Genomic DNA, 16,706 nt, shown 5'->3' on the forward strand with positions numbered 1-16,706 from the left:
CCCTTTGTAAAGCCAACTCAGGCTCAGAATGATTGAAGCAAGGAACAGGAAGAGGAGGGATATAGATGGAGCCAGGCAGTGCCAGGAGTGATGTACATGAATTGTATGGTACAAGCACATGGAAGGGAAGCCTCCTTGGAGGATATTGTCTGCTTGTAGCCAAGTGTTGGTGTACTAGATGCCTTGAGGGTTCTCAAAGTTGGTCTCCATGGGGCACAGGCCTGATTGGGGTGGTGAGACAACCCAGAGGGCTGGACAGAGCTTGTAGGTGAGGACAGCTTCAGCTAGGTGTCCCTGCTGCTTGGGGTTGGCATCACAATCTCCACTTGAGACTAGAGGTTCCACAGCCTCCACAGCTAACCCAAGATGATGAGCCTCACCCTGGTACCATTCCAGACACTTCAGTCACATCTAGTTCTGAAACCAGGACATCTGAATGTACATTTGCACCTGAAAGTGGGCCTAACCACATCAGCTGGCTGCCCTACATGTGGTGTTGGCTGGACCAGCCCAGTGCCATTGGAGATGGGGTCAGCCTACCCAGCCTGCCCAAGGGCCAGCTCCCTGGTAGTGGTGTCAGCTTACCCAGTCTAGGCATCTGGTAGCCACCTGAAAGTGGTATTGGCCAACTGTCCCTAAGCATGTGCCTGCCCCCTGGAAGTGGTATTGGCCAACAATGCCTAAGCATGGGCCCTCCTCATGAAAGTGGTATTGGCCAACCTCACCTATCCATGAGGGAGCTGCCTGGAAGTGGTGTGGGCTGACCTCACCTGACCATGAGTGAGCTACCTGGAAGTGGTTTCAGCCAGCCTAGTCTCAGCATGTGCTGCCCCCTGCAAGTGGTTTTGGTTGACCTCACCTAACCATGAGTGAGCTCCCTGGAAGTGGTGTTGGCTGACCTAGCCTCAGCATGTGCCATTCCCCTGGAAGTGGTGTTGGCTGACCTAGACTCAGCATGTGCCAGTCTCCTGGAAGTTGTTTTGGCCAACCTCACCTAACCATGAGGGAGCTGCCTGGAAGTGGTGTTGGCCAACCTAGCCTAACTATGAGTGAGCTCCCTGGAAGTGGTGTCAGCCAGCCTAACCTCAGTATGTACCAGCCCCTGCAAGTGGTTTTAGCCAACCTAGCCTAATCATGAATAAGCTCCCTGAAAGTGGTTTCAGCTGACCTAGCCTCAGCATGTGCCAGCCCCCTGGAAGTGGTTTCAGCCAACCTCACCTAACCATGAGGGAGCTGCCTGGAAGTGGTATCAGTTGACCTCACCTAACCATGACTGGGCTCCTGGTAAGTGGTGTCAGCTGACCACTAACCTCACCTCATGATGAGGGAGCCCTGTGGAAATGGTGTTGGCCCACCTAGCCTCAACCTGTGCCAGCCCATCAACCAACCCTAACCCAGCCACAACTTGGTGCAATAATCATTTGGATCACTCTTTTCTGACTCAGTGATAATCTGCATAGATATTTTTATGTATTTACAGGCCAAGTCCTCTGTGTCTGCTTCCTGGTTCTGCCAGATCTTCTCTCAGCACACTTCTCATTTTCCCCCTTCCTCACCTATCTGCTTTGCTGGGTACTGCCACTGCATTTCCTCTTTCTCTGAGTTGGGCCTGCTGGAACTTCTTTGGGATGGGCCTCCAGCTATTCAGTTCAGTTCTTCTCCCCTTCCTGGCCATCATCTACTTTGTTCCCTCCTGCACCTTTGCCATCTGAACTTTGCTGTAACCTGGCCAAGCAGCCTACAGTCATCCCAGCTCTCACTGGATGAACAGCTGACCATTTTAGAGGAGAAAGCTGATGGAATCTGGGCCACTCAAGACAAACATATGGTGTTCTTCTTGCAGACTTTGGCAGGGATACATAGTCTCTCTCAAGGGTTCATGACACTGTTGGACCATACTCATGACATTGGCCCTATCTGGGTTGCCTTGTGTGATATGCAAGAAGCCATGGAGTCTGTCAAAAGACACCTTGAACAGATCAGCAGAGATGATATCTCTGACATGTCTCAAGGTAGCCCAGCTACATACATATCTCTCAAGGAAGAACTGCTCCATAGTACCCATAGTTTTCCAACTACTCTGTCTGGAACAGCATTTAATGGCAGTGAAGAAGCTGGCCCTGAAGACTCATGGCAGTGCACAGCTGCTGCACCAAGCAGCAATGATTGGAAACCCTTGGTATGTGTTTGATTTTGTGCTGTAACTGCCTTGATGTTTGAATGACTGCACAATAATAGGTGGCTCACCTGTATTGTTACAGTGTGTTGCCAATATGTTCTTGTAGAATATATACTACAGGGCTATTAGCTGAGTGTAAAGACAGGATGTAGAAAGTGCTCACCTCAGTTGGGTTAAGTAGCCAACTGAGGTGTGAGTATGCTACTCGAGTACAAAAATGAATGTGATTATGTAATATGGCTAAATGCATACCATAATACTAAGTGGGATGCAGATGGAAGTATAATATGAAAGACAGAATATACAACAGTTCTGCTATCTGAACTTTCAGCATCCAGTTGGGGATTTGGTTGACAATTTTTGGGTGAAGGATACTCTGCACTGCAGGGTACAAGCTATCAGGAACTAAGTTACATTACTTCTATCATGGTGTTTCTCATCTTTATTGGCATTTTCTCAGCTCTTAGGGGAGGTTCAAACTCAGGAGGTGGTGGTGGACTGGCCTCTCTGGTATGCTCTTTGTTATGATGGATTGCCAAGCATGGAGAGGTGACATGGATATTGTATTCTTACATAAATCATTTTTTATCATCTTTCTCATTGCAAATCATTATTTACAACTGTGTACCTCAGGATACTAGCACTTCCACTTCATAGTTGGCTCTGTGTGTTGGACCTTTGGAATCAGGATGCTCCCACCACATGGTGCATACAGTCAGCCATTGGTGCCCCCAGTGAAAATTGGAGCTCTCTGTAGTGATGTATTACACATAGTCATACCATGCCATGGATGGGAATGGTCTCATGTAGAAAATGGGTATCTCCATGGCTGACTCAGCTTTGTCAAAGTGCTATACCTTGCTATTCCCATTTGATTTTCATGCCAGTCAAATAATGCAATCTTGTGGTTGGAGTGCTAACACCTGTGGATACAGTTCCCACAAGGTGTTTCATCAATGGAACCACCATGTGACTCAATGCGAAGTACTTAGACTTGCAACATAGGCACAGCAGAACTTTCTTAAGCAAGCTATAAGTTATCCAGATGTTGCAGTCTGTATTGATGTAGGGAAAAGAAGTCCCCATACTCTACATTTTACAGGCCCTTTTATACTGTAGAGGATAGGCATATAGGCATGAATATGTCAATGTAGATGAATGGGATAAGTAAGAACAGCAAGAACAAATGAGAAACTTATTGGATCTGTCAAATAACCAGCAACTCCTGAGAATGCCCAACAGACATCAGGCTGAAATCCTCACATTTCCCCCTCCAGGGTACAAAGTACCCTCTCCAGATGTTTGTGGTGAGTTGTGATGCTTTTAGATGACTTTCTTAGCAGATTTTCCTGAGGCCATCTCCAAAGCCTGTCTGGCCAACCCCAAGGTGTGTTGCACAGGACTTGCTGAAACATCCTCACCTCCTACCACCCCTTCCTCATCTTCCCCTTCTGCATCCAGGTCGTCCTCAGCCATAGATTGATCTCCTGTGATATTGCTTGGGCCAGTGATGGAAGACTTGGGTTTGTGGTGAGTATAAATGCTGGGTTTGCCATAGAGGTCATGTCCACCTGACTTCCTCTTAGATCCCTTGGATCAGGACCCATTGGGGCAGTGTCAGGTGTATGATGGTTCACTGTAAGGACTCTTCCCATGATGACAGTCCCCCCTCTGCTTGCAACAGTCAATATATCCCTGGTGAGACTTCTGTTTCTGCCTCTTCAGATGCTCAGCATTTTCCCAGAGCAGAACATTGAGTGTATCAGCCTGTGAGCTGTTGAGTACCATCCCCCCATCTATCTCTTCATGGCTTCACAGGTCAGCATCTTCACCCAGCACCTCGTACTTGGTAGGTGAAGGGCCCAGTGCAATGACCTCCAATTCTCCATCATCATCAACATTGTAATATGCAAAGCACACTCCTGTCAGAGCCATTCACCTGAACACTTCTTGGAAGGTATGATACCCTGAGGGAGTTTCCAGGATGGTATCATGCTGATGATGTAATGCATGGTCATGATCAAAGAGTGCCCTAACCTGCTCTCTATGGATAACCACCCATTCCCCTTCCTCACCATTCTCATCAAAAGTGTGAACTTGGAAGAAGTTGCCACAGTAATGTTAGATATATTTGTCATGGTATGGGGCTGATGGAGAGTTAACCTTAGCCCATGGAGATGAAGATTGAGCATTGAGTGACAACAACTGTAGTTTTGGTGATGGTGTTTTGAACTGGGTCAATGCTCCTGTTGGGTGGATTAGGCCTGTTATTGAATGTCCACCAAGAAGATGGTCAAGTTGGGTGGGGATGTGTGGTATGACTGTTACAACCAAGAGGTTGATTTTGGTCAGCACAGTGTTGATCCTGTCCTCTAGTTCACAGTCAGTGATACAAGCAGCAATGGTTTAAGGGATGTGTAGGGTAAGCAGACATTTTACCATGTGTTCATCTTTGAGGTGGACCTCTTGGCTGATGCTGACTGGGACAGGTTTGATGTATGTGAGGAGATTGGTGTCAATTCAATCTGTGTCATGCAGCATGGAGGGGCAGGATGTGGGATGTAGCATGGTGAGGGGTTGCAGACCAAGTGAATAGTTGGTGGATGGCGATACCAAGGCTGCAATAGAGGTCACCTGTATGTGGAGTGTGGGCCTGGCATCTTGGGCTGGGATGTGGGCAGTATTTATGGCTTCCACACACCTGTGGTGCCAAGTGTCCTATGAACACCTGGGGATCATTATCTGACAATTCCCTGTCACCCAAGTCCCTTGATTTCTCAATTCCTTCATCCCCAATGGCCTCAAGATAATTGGCTAATGCCTTCAGATGTGTGACATCCTCATATGGTAGCCACATCTGGTCACCAGCTGTCCAACATACCTTGAACATCACATTGGAGTGGCTTCCATGATGCTGGATTATACAGTCCACAGCCCACTCATGGTTGTTCCTGCCAAATTCTGGGATCTGATCATCTCATCTTCCAGGAAACTTCCTATCATCATTTGGGATGTGGACTCTTAGTAATGATGAGTGGAACACATTGTGTACACCTTGTTGCTTCAGCTTCATGGGGAACTTGATCCAGTACAAGTAATTGCCAAAGTCCTCTACTATCCAGTAGGGTCCCATGAATTTCAGGATGAGCTTCCAAGATGTTCCCTTTGGGAGGCTAATATTCTTTGTAGACATGTATACTAGGTCCCCTTTGATAAATGGGCTGTCATGGTACTTTTTATTAGCACCAATCATCTGCTTTACTCATGCTTTCATGATCACATCATGAGCATTGTAGGTTAGGTGTATAGTGATGCTGAGGAGTGCAGGGGACTCCTAGGGGGTAGATAGATATCAGTCTAGTTTGAACCAGAGGGACTCTGTGCTTGGATCAGTGAAAAGAGGTGAAAGAGTGGATTTGGGTTGGGCAGAACAAATGGAGCAGTAAAGGGAGTGAGTAATGGCATCTGGAGGTCGTCTGGGAGTGCCTCAACAAGGGCTTGTCACAGTCTTTCATTCACAGTCTTCAATTTCACAGTCTCACTGTCTGTGTCATAACTGTGCATTCACTCTAGGTCCTTACTCACTCTGCACCCTCTTCCACCAGTCATTCACTTGCTCTGCACCAACTCTGCCCAACTTCTGTTGGTTACAAACCATCTCCACTCTGACTGCTGTTGGACTTGTGTTGCTCTGCTACTGGACCGAACAGACTGTCCTCTGAGGGGTCATGTGGCTACCTTTGGACTCCTCCCTGACAGCACACAGTCAGGTACTTGGCAGTGCATGCACTGCATGGTCCAACACCTGGGCTGTTTCCTTTTTGGGATGTTCTGTGTTACCCATTCATATGTCCTCTGTCTACCCTTCATTCATTGTCTAGGAAATTTTACTTGAAATTTTACAAGTCTCTGTATGTCAGTTCCAATTCCAGTTACTGTACCTCTGTAGTAGTATAAAAGCATGTATCATACTCCACTGTTCCTCAGTATGAATATTGACTTAGTTCCTACTCCTTCTGTCTCTGTCTTCTGCCTGTCAGAGTTACCCCCAACCATCCATCTGTACTCTGCCTCTGAAATATGAGGGCTGAGATCATGCAAGGGGGTAGTGCATGAGCTAAACCTGACACCCTCACTTTGCTCCACCCTTACCTTCAGCAGACTTCATTCTTGCCAACACTCTGCCAGTCAGAGTCCTGCTCTTTCTGTTGGACTTGCTTCTGAACCTCTCCCCAGACCTTGTCCAGCATTGGAATTGGTTGGAGTAGGCCCAGACTTGACAGTATATTTGTACTTGCACTTGTATGATCTTGTCTTCTGTCTTCCAAAAAACTTACACCATTATGAGAACTCAAGCTCAATCCCAGAGAGAGGTCACTGAGAACCTCACTGTTGCACTCACTAATCCATGTCAACTCCCTTCCATCATTGAACAGTTCCAATCATTCTCCACTCAATGCCACTCTTGCACTGAAGGCAAAAGTGCTTTGCAAGCTGGTCACTCCAACCTCCACCCAACCACTTTCCATACTCCATCTCCTCATAACCAAGATGATGGACCTGACCTTGATGACCCTGATGGTGATCCTGATGGTGGGGGCAGCAGTGATGGGGATATCCCTGAAGACCCAGCTGAGCTGCCAGAGGATCCCCTTGTAGCTCTTGCTAGGGCTGTCCATGTGCTTGTGCTGTCTGGTTTGTGCACTGGGGACTCCACTCTGAAAACCAAAGTCTGTGAGCCTGACACTTTCAATGGCTCTGACCCTAAGAAACTCTGCAAGTTCCTTGTACAATGCTGCATCAAGGATGAGATTGCTCATGTAGGAAAACCTTCTATCCTTGCACAACTCTGCAAACTCACTCAGACCATTGATGCACACTACTGGGAGTGTAAAGCAGAGATCTCACACACCACCAAGCCCACCACTGACAACAAGTCTAAATCATCATCCTCTGCTTCCACTCCAAAGTCTGACACCAAAGGCAAGGGCAAACAGAAAGATCCACCCAGGTCTGATGTGTCCAAGTCTGATATTGCCCATCTTCTGAGCAAGGATGGCAAACTCACCTCTGCTGAATGACAGTGCAGGATGAAAAACAACCTCTGCCTCTTCTGTGGCAAGGCTGGCCACTCTGCCAAGGACTGTCCCAAGTCTACCTCTCACACAGCCAAAGCCCATGCAGCTACAGCTGGAACTCTGCCTCCTCCACCCACAGAGAAGGCAGAGCCAAAAAAATTAGTCTGCTCCTCCAGGGAGCTTGCACAGCCTGGAGGAAGTGTTGATCCCAACTGTGCACAACCAGACATCTGACTCAACATGTCCACTCTCTCTAGTCCCAATTCTTTACTTCCATCTGTAACTCTTCTTGATTACTCTGTTGATACTGTTTCTGCATTGATTGACTCTGGCTCTTCTCATTGTTCTGTAGACCCATCCATTATCAAAAAATATGCTATTCCTGTTTCCTCCATTTCTCTGCCAATTCCACTCTGCTTGTTTGATGGTAGTACAAATGCTGTCATTTCCCAAGAAGTAGATCTTTCCCTCTGCTTTCCTTCTGGCGATGTCAACTCTGTTTTGTTTTATGTTACTCTGTTGGATTCTTCATGTTTGCTGGTATTAGGACACAACTGGCTCACCCACTTCAATCTGTTGATTGACTGGGTACTGGGCAGTATATTGTTCAAACCATCATTACAGGAAATGCTGACACCCCAGGCACCTTCATCACCTTCCACTGCAACCTCTGCTCTGGATCCAACACCCCCCACTCAGTCTGCAGTTCTGTCTGCACCTCTGACAGACTCACTGCACTCCACTCTGCTTGTCTCACTCATCAATGCTGCTGTGTATGTCAGAGCCTGTGCTCTCCCTGGCTCTAGACAGTTCCGCTTACAGCTCTCCACTGATGAGGTGAAGCTTCATGCATCCTCCACTTCTTCTCCACCTCCTGACCTCTCCTCAGTCCCTCCTGAGTATCACAAGTTTGCTGACATCTTTAGTAAAGACAAGGCTACTGAACTTCCACCACACTGCTCATTCAATCTCAAGATTGACCTCAAAGAAGGAGCTTCTCTGCCCATTGGCATGATCTACTCTCTGTCTCTGCCAGAGCTTGAAGCTCTCCACACCTTCATTGATGAGCACCTTGGCTATGGTTTCATCAAGCAGTCCACCTCCACTCACAGTGCCCCTGTCCTCTTCATAAAGAAGAAGGATGGTCCACTCTGCCTCTGTGTGGACTATCAAGGACTCAATGAAATCATGAAAAAAGATTGCTATCCACTGCCACTCATCTCTGACCTACTCAACTCCCCAAGCTACACTAAAGTCTGCACCAAGATTGACCTCCACCATGCCTATCATCTAGTCCACATCACAGACAGAGATGAATGGAAAACAGCTTTCTGCACTTGTTATGGTTCTTACGAGTGGCAGATAATGCCATTTGGTCTGACTAATGCACCTGCAGCTTTCCAGTGATTCATTAATAGCATCTTTGCAGACATGCTCAATGTCTGCATCATGGTATACCTCAATGACATCCTAATTTATTCACAGGATGTGGAGTTGCACTGCAAACATGTAAAAGAGGTACTCCACTGCCTTCAAAAGCATGGTCTTTATGCCAAGCTGGAGAAGTGTGAGTTTCACTCCAGCTCCATCGAGTACCTTGGTTATGTTCTTTCTCCCTCCAGTCTCACCATGTCCACTGAGAAGGTTCAGGTGGTCCATGACTGGCCTGAGCTGCAGAAGGTGTGAGGCATCCAGTCTTTCCTTGGCTTCACAAACTTCTACAGATGATTCATTAATAACTACTCCAACATTGTCATTCCACTCACTCACCTCACATGAAAGGGTGCTCCTTGGAACTTTTCCAAGGAGTGTCACTCTGCCTTCCTCTGCCTGAAGGATGCCTTCAGCTCCACTCCTGTCCTCACACACTGGGTTCCTGACACTCTGCTTACAGTTGAAACTGATGCCTCTGACTATGCCATTGCTGGCATCTTGTCAGTCACCTGCTCCAATGGTGAACTCTGCCCAGTCACTTTCTACTCCCACACCATGACTGTGCCAGAACTCAACTACAATACCCATGACAAGGAGCTGTTGGCTATCTCCAAGGCCTTCCACCATTGGCAGCATTACCTAGAACTGTTCTGCCTTACCTGTTGATGTGGTGATGGACCACAAAAACCTTGAGTATTTCTCCACCTCTAAGGTCCTCACTCATTGACAGGCCCACTGGTTGGAGTACCTTTCACAGTTTAACCTTTCCATCCACTTCTGACCTGGCCACCTGGGAGCCAAACCCAATGCACTTATGTGATGTTGGGATGTCTACCCAAAAGGGGGGGATAGGGACTATGCACAGGTAAATCCTCACAATCTCCACCCTATGTTTACACAGGAGCAACTTGTGTCATCCCTCCATACCACTACCCTTGTGGCACCTGTGCTCTGCACCACCATGGTCTTCAATGTTGAGTGCTTGCATTCCAACATCATCTCTGCCCTACCATCTGACCCTGTCTCTGCCAACCATCTTCCAACTCTGACTAAGCCTTGGTGGTCCCTGGACTCTGATGGTCTACTCCACCTTGATGGTCACATCTTTGTCCCTGACATTGATGACCTCCACCTTTGAGTGCTTCAGTTCAAGCATGACCATCCTCTAGCAGGCCATTTTGGGCAAAACTGCACCCTGGAACTTGTCTGCAGGGACTACATGTGGCCTAACCTCCACTCCAACATGAAAGAATACATTAGGTCCTGCACTGCCTGTGGATGGAGCAAAACTCTGCATCACTGCCCTTATGGTCTACTGAAGCAACTCCCTGTCCCAGAGAGACCTTGGAACTCCATCTCCATGGACTTCATCAAACACCTCCCCAACTCCGATGGCTACTCTGCCATACTTGTGGTAGTGGACTGTCTCTCAAAGCAAGTGGTGTTCATCCCCACCCATGACTCCATCACCTCTGCTGAACTTGCTAAGCTCTTCCTTACCCATGTCTTCTCCAAGCACAGAGTGCCAGCTAATGTCACCTCCAACAGAGGTCCTGAGTTTGTCTCACACTTCTTCCACTCTCTAGGAAAGGCCCTTGATATGCATCTTCACTTCACTTTGGGTTACCACCCAGAAGGCAATGGCCAGACTGAGTGAACAAACCAGACCCTTGAGCAGTACCTTTGTGTCTACTGCAACTACCAACAAGACAACTGGGCTGAGCTGTTACCTCTAGCAGAGTTTGCTTTCAACAATGCACCAAGTGCAACAACTGGAGTTTCTCCCTTCTTTGCTAACAAGGGATATCACCCAAACCTGTCTGTGGTCCCTGACCAAGACTTCACCTCTCCAAGGGCTCATGACTATGTCATTGAACTCTCCACCCTTCATGACTTCCTCTGCTCTGAAATGTCTGCTGCTCAGCAGCACTACCAGGGTCCAGTGGATGCCAGATGCATACCTCTGCCTGAGTTTAAGGTTGGAGAACAGGCCTACATCAAAGCCAAGTACTTCTGCTCCACTTGTCCTTCAGAAAATCTCTCCAAAAAGTACTTAGGCCTATTCACCTATCTTGGCCAGGCCAGGTACACACTCCATCACCCTTAAGCTCCCTGGCTCTATGCACTTGGTACATCCAGTCTTCCATGTCTCACAACTGGAAGCTACAGCAGCTAACCCTTTCCCAAGTCAACAACAACCTCCACCTCTCCACCTGCCTCCTGCTTGTTGTCTGCCTCTTCCATCTCTGTCACTTTCTCCTTCCCCTTCCCTCACATCCTCTTCTTCTTCTCCCCTCAGGAGCTCCCTGTCCCTGCTCTCTTCTGTGAAGGCCCTGCCACCACCTCTTCCTGCATCCAGCTGCACATCTTCTTCTTGTTGTGGCAGGGCATGCAGGCCCTGGTCTTACCTTGCCCTGGCTTGCACTGTCCTGCTGTCAGACTCACTATACAGTGAGTGCAGGGGGCTCTCCTGGTCACAGTAGCCACCACCAAAGCCCCAGGGACCTTCTGGGTGGTGTTAATGTCATACACCACTCTGCTTAACCTGAAATAAAATAAGGTCAAAAGCAAAACAAAAAAACAAAAAAAAGAAGGGGGTATAAGTCAGCTCCACTGGATTCACAGTAGTCTGCTACTCACCTCTGTGTGGCCTCATCCCACCTAAGCCTGGGCCCTCTGCCTCTGTCTTTCTGCCTCCTCTGCTGCTGCCTTCTTCCTTTGAGCCTCCTCTTCCTCCTCTGCTCTCTTCCTCTGCTCCACCTCCAGTCTCTCCTCTTCCACCTTCCACCTCTTGGCCTCCTCACACTTGGCCTTGCACTCTGCCTCATGCTCTTTCTCCCTCTGCTCAGCCTCCTCTCATTGGCACACCTTCTTCACAGACTTCTCTCACTTGGTGTCAGTGGAGTCATTGGTCAGGACAACCAGCTCTTCATCCGTGACTTGGGAGTAGTTGTGGACATGACTAGGGGTTGGTTGGGGGGTTTTGCTCTGGCACTGGGAAGGCATGATGATGGGAGGAAAGGACAAAGGTTCAGTATCCTGACATGTGTTTTTTAAGTGGTACTTTGAACTCCAACAAAGCTCCACTGCAGCTAAAGCCATTATCCTTGAGGCATCAAAATAGTTTCAAATGGTCAACTTGTGTTGATACTGTCCTGTACATGCAGCCTTCAGGGGGGGGGGCACTGTCATAACTGTGTGTTCACTCTAGGTCCTTACTCACTCCACACCCTCTTCTGCCAGTCATTCACTCACTCCACACCAACTCTGCCCAACTTCTGTTGGTTACAAACCATCTCTGCTCTGACTGCTGTCAGACTTGTGTTGCTCTCCTACTGGACTGAATGGACCATCCTCTGAGGGGTCATGTGGCTACCTTTGGACTCCTCCCTGACAGCACAGTCAGGTACTCGCAGCATGCACTGCATGGTCCAACACCTGGGCTGTTTCCTTTTTGGGATGTTCTGTGTTACCCATTCATATGTCCTCTGTCTACCCTTCATTTGTTGTCTAGGAAATTTTCCTTGAAATTTTATGAGTCTCCATATGTCAGTTCCAATTCCAGTTACTACACCTCCATAGTAGTATAAAAGCATGTATCATACTCTGCTGTTCCTCAGTACAAATATTGACTTGGTTCCTACTCCCTCTGTCTCCATTTTCTGCCTGTCAGAGTCACCCCTGACTGTCCATCTGTACTCCCCCTCTAAAATACAAGGGCTGAGATTGTGCAAGGGGGTAGCACATGAGCTAAACCTGATGCCCTCACTTTGCTCCACCCTCACCTTTGGTGGACTTTGTTCTTGCCAACACTCCACCAGTTGGAGTCCTGCTCTTTCTGTTGGACTTGCTTCTGAACCTCTCCCCAGACCTTGTCCAGTGTTGGAGTTGGTCAGAGTAGGCCCAGACTTAACAGTCTGGTTCTTCCACTTTTTATTATTATTGTGTACTGTAGGCCTACACTAGTGCGCAAAATTTGCTGACTAAGCTACCAAAAATGCGCCACACAGGTAGGCTAAGTATCACTAATGTAAATCAAAGCAAAAATACAGTAGAAAAGATAAAATAATTAAATCTCCTTAGTAGGGAGTACTTATTCCCTACAGCATCCATGATTGTAAGTTTCATCTTGTTTGTGAATGCTCTAACACTAGGATACTTGTCTTCAGTAGGCATGTCCCAGATCATCTTCCAGGGCATGTGGCCAGTGTTCAGGAAGAAAGGTGCATATCCCATTGACTCAGCAGTAGCACTGTTGATTGCAAATTCAATGGCAGGCAGTCTGGAGACCCAATCTTTTTGATTAGGCCTGACACAGCTACACAGCATTTGGCCAATCATGTGATTGGCACATTCAGTTGCCCCATCCATCTCAGGATGATATGCACTGGACATCTTCAACTTGATGCCAATCAAGGTGTTTAGGTGCATCCAAAATAAACTTGTGATTAATACATCACAATCACTGATTACTGTTCTGTGTAACCCATGATGCTTATACACTTCTGTGAACACCAGTTCTGCAACTTTGCATGTGGTCTAGGTGATTGTGTAGTTCTGAAGTCGTGTTTTTGGATGTTGCGACACCGGTCAAGTGATAGTAATTGCGACAATTCCCTTCCTTGCATCTTGCTGACTTACATAACTGACTTACTGACTTATTCTTTGCTACACTGTAGCGGTTTCTTGGGTGTAAACTTCATCTGGGGGACTCACCTACTGTAACTTCGACTGTAGTTGGCCATCTACGATAAACATGATAAATGTACTAGACTACTTCGATTCCCGTCATAGCTCAGCGTCGACGAGAGCACGAGATGGGAGGGCGGATAGTTAGGGTCACCTGTATTAATAAACTTAAAGAGCAATGGGCAGATATTGACGTGGGGCGTTGAAAACAAAAGAGAATCTCTCAAGTTGCCTGCGGCCGTTAGTACTGTACCGTCTCATAAAAAGCCTACAATCTGTAGTTTACTTGCTGCCAGCAGTGTGCGCGGAGTTCTGAGACTTGAGCTTTCATGGGGGCACACAATCATCCACCAAAGCCATCCGAATTGAACCTGCATGCGCTGCCACTTGCACACTTCTCTCAGACTAGTTGGACGTGCCGAATATCAAGCTCGCATGCGACAGCCGCCTGAGCCTTCGTCGGGCTTCGTACGAATAATGCCCGTCCGCGGATAAGGTTCTCTGAGAAAAAATCAGGTGTCACTCGCCTGAAGCCGGATGTATTATCTCGGTGATAGACTTGCGCCGAGATTCCCATGAAAGTCATTGGCACTCTCGGATGGATTGGTCCGTTACGGGGGCCTGCATTGCACGAAGTCGAGGAGGGGGAACATATAACCCTCCAGAGCGAGGGGTGCTGCACAATTGATCGAGTTCTGGTTCCTTGTGTATTTGCTCCTGCGCAGACTCGTGCTCTTTATTCACAGTGGTGAAACTGACCTCCTTCGAACGTCAGGACGGTCGTAGCCATCGGAAGACGAGTATGCAGTTGTTAGCTATGGGTGCTACAATTCCGGACACCTTCAATTTGAACCTTGCATCAATATTGATTCATTCGGTATCGACCGCTTATGTAATAGTCTTCTCTTCAGTCTGCTGTTAGCCCCGACATGCGTATCAAAGTCACCACTGGTCCTCCTCTTCCCCTCCTCAAGGCGTGGTTTCCCGTGCCGTCTGCTCATCCAGAAACGCCCTCAGAATTTACTGTTGCAAACCTCAAAACTCGTCTATGCAACACGCTACCCCTCCTTAGTACCGTTGCCGCCTCCTCGCTCCGTCTTTCTATCGACGGATTCGAGCTCCTGGACGATTGCGACATCGGAGTCGTAAGGGACGGTGACCTGGTATGGTGAGTCATACTTTTCTCAAACAGTCGTGCGGCGCATGCTCCCCGACCTGCATGTGGCTAACCAGAGGCAAGCATTGAGCAGGTAAATACATCTGAAAAGGTCATAAAGCCGAAGGGAAATCAGTCGGAACGAAGTAGATCTTCTCGGAAACCTACACCTCCCCTGCGGGATATACACCCCACATCCAAAAAGCGGAAACGTTCCCTCGAATCCACGTCGACATCGGAGTCCGAGTCCACACCTGAGTCTGACACCTCTAGTTCATCTTCGTCCCCGTCGCCGTCCTCCTCCTCGTCTTCTACTACCACTGACTCGGAAGCAGCCAGCACAACATCGGACTCCTCCGAAGAATCCGAGTCAGAGACTTCAGAACCTGATTCTGGTCCATCCCTCGCCTTGACCAGGCGAACTGACTTGCAAGCGGCAAAACCCAAGCTACCTCCCTGTCGTCCATCCAACCCCCCACCAAACTCCGTGTATGTCCGTCTGTTCCTTTCTTTTTTTCTTACTCACAGTCTCAAGTCGAGGTCAACTTACTTATGTTCCACCTGGGTTCGGTAAACCACAGACCCGTGCTCGCAATAAGAGGAGACGATTGAAGAGGTTGCACGATCGTGAAGCAGTACCGCCAGCGTCTGGCCTACTTTCAGGACCAAACGCTATCGCAACGGATTTATTTGCACACACAGAGAATCATCATGATGGGAGCGGCCGTCCTCAGGAGTCGGAGAAATCCAGCAGCGAGAACACTCCTGACGTCGTTTTCCTGCCTTCGTTATCGCTTCGGAACAAGAACAAAGCCAAAAATTTCCGATCACTCTTAAGCAAACCTCTACCACCCAAAATCATTTTTGCAGGCGAGGAAGAAAATGGAATTTCAGTCCAGATAGAGTCATCTACAGCAAACGTGCATTCTTCGTCTGTGGATCCTTCTCAGTTAGCATCTATTTCGATGCAGACGAAGGTTGAACGACAACCACCCGCTACAATAAGCACGCCGCCGCTTGTACCGCCTTCTTCTCGTCCTTCGTTACCACCCAACCTCTTTGTTACTAGTGTGGACGTGGAAGCAGGAATTCTACGGCCCAAGAAGAAGAGAAAGATACGCGCCGCCGCAGAGTACGGTTCCGCAGTTGCAGAACGTGGCTATTATGCACCAGCCCCGGCAGGTAGGGACCTCGTGGAGGGCACTGGACATGGTGAAGTGAACGTCACGCTTGATTACGGGGACAACGAGGCCGACAGTCAGCAGGAGAGAATTCCACGGGAGCAGTCTCAGGAAGTGACGGGTCCCCTAGACGTAGGTCTGAACGGACTGGAACAGTCAGCCATATCGAACTGGACACAGTTTCCCAAAGTCACTCGAGAGATCCAGGTGGGTTTGAAGGTCGGGGACGTCATAGCATACAAGGTCAGCTTTACCCTGGTAGTCCTCACCTCATCCCGTCAAGTCATTGCCATGTACAGGACCTCGGTATTAACCCAACAACCTACACTCCTGAATACCTGATTACCATTGCGAGGGTCATGTCAATTGACCCAATCAAGGAAGGACAGATCGTTGTGAGGCCATTACAGCCCCGAACCGAACTGTCATTCGGCGCGAGGCTTGGTCAGGATGCCGAAGAAGTTCACGAAGAGGAATTTGCATGGGACGATATTCTCAATGGTGATTGGAGGTTCATTATGGAGTGTTGATCGTCATACCCAGTTCCCTTGAAGTATACATTCTGCTGAATTCCGGCCATTGATCGCCTATTGGCATGGGCATTCCACTTAAATGCTGTCTGTATTTTGGCTTGTGGAGAGGGTTGTCAGGAAACCTTTGACGCTACAACGTCGCTAATGCAGGGATACCATTCCCGGTCCCGAGAGGCCTGCCCGAGTTCCGCTACAATTCGTCATTGGTACCTTCCGATGAGTGCCCCGAGATAATCTTGAATCTTACATGGCTGATCCTCTCTGCGCTACTCATTCCACGACAAGCACCTTTGGGTCAGTCATCCACTCGACGGGTTCACACCCACTAATCCAGATGACACTCGCAGATATGATACCCCTTACGCATACTCGAATTCCTGGACCCATCCTGGTCCAGGTCTCAAAGTTGTTTTGTCCCCCGAGTTTTTGCCGGACCGAAAGAGCCGGGCCAACTAG

General features: G+C 48.3%; 2 protein-coding genes across 2 annotated transcripts; both read left to right on the top strand.

Moving 5' to 3' along the window:
• Positions 1-1,269: 1,269 nt before the first annotated feature.
• Positions 1,270-3,821, top strand: F5J12DRAFT_943493 (uncharacterized protein; the record flags this gene model as incomplete). Its single annotated transcript, XM_051749714.1, has 11 exons — positions 1,270-1,284; positions 1,481-2,012; positions 2,068-2,179; positions 2,239-2,260; positions 2,640-2,689; positions 2,813-2,844; positions 3,334-3,346; positions 3,422-3,486; positions 3,523-3,566; positions 3,641-3,709; positions 3,738-3,821. 11 exons carry the CDS (start codon positions 1,270-1,272, stop codon positions 3,819-3,821), a joined length of 1,038 nt encoding a protein of 345 aa, XP_051599056.1.
• Positions 3,822-14,283: 10,462 nt separating this feature from the next.
• On the top strand, positions 14,284-16,676 carry F5J12DRAFT_838429 (uncharacterized protein). Its single transcript, XM_051746036.1, has 4 exons — positions 14,284-14,548; positions 14,621-15,025; positions 15,072-15,960; positions 16,017-16,676. The coding sequence occupies exons 1-4, from the start codon at positions 14,310-14,312 to the stop codon at positions 16,245-16,247; spliced, it is 1,764 nt and encodes a 587-aa protein (XP_051599057.1). The 5' UTR covers positions 14,284-14,309; the 3' UTR covers positions 16,248-16,676.
• Positions 16,677-16,706: the final 30 nt, after the last annotated feature.

This window comes from Pisolithus orientalis (assembly GCF_024613125.1).
Source record: "Pisolithus orientalis strain OTSU chromosome Unknown F5J12scaffold_18, whole genome shotgun sequence".
Classification (NCBI taxonomy): Eukaryota; Fungi; Basidiomycota; class Agaricomycetes; order Boletales; family Pisolithaceae; genus Pisolithus; species Pisolithus orientalis.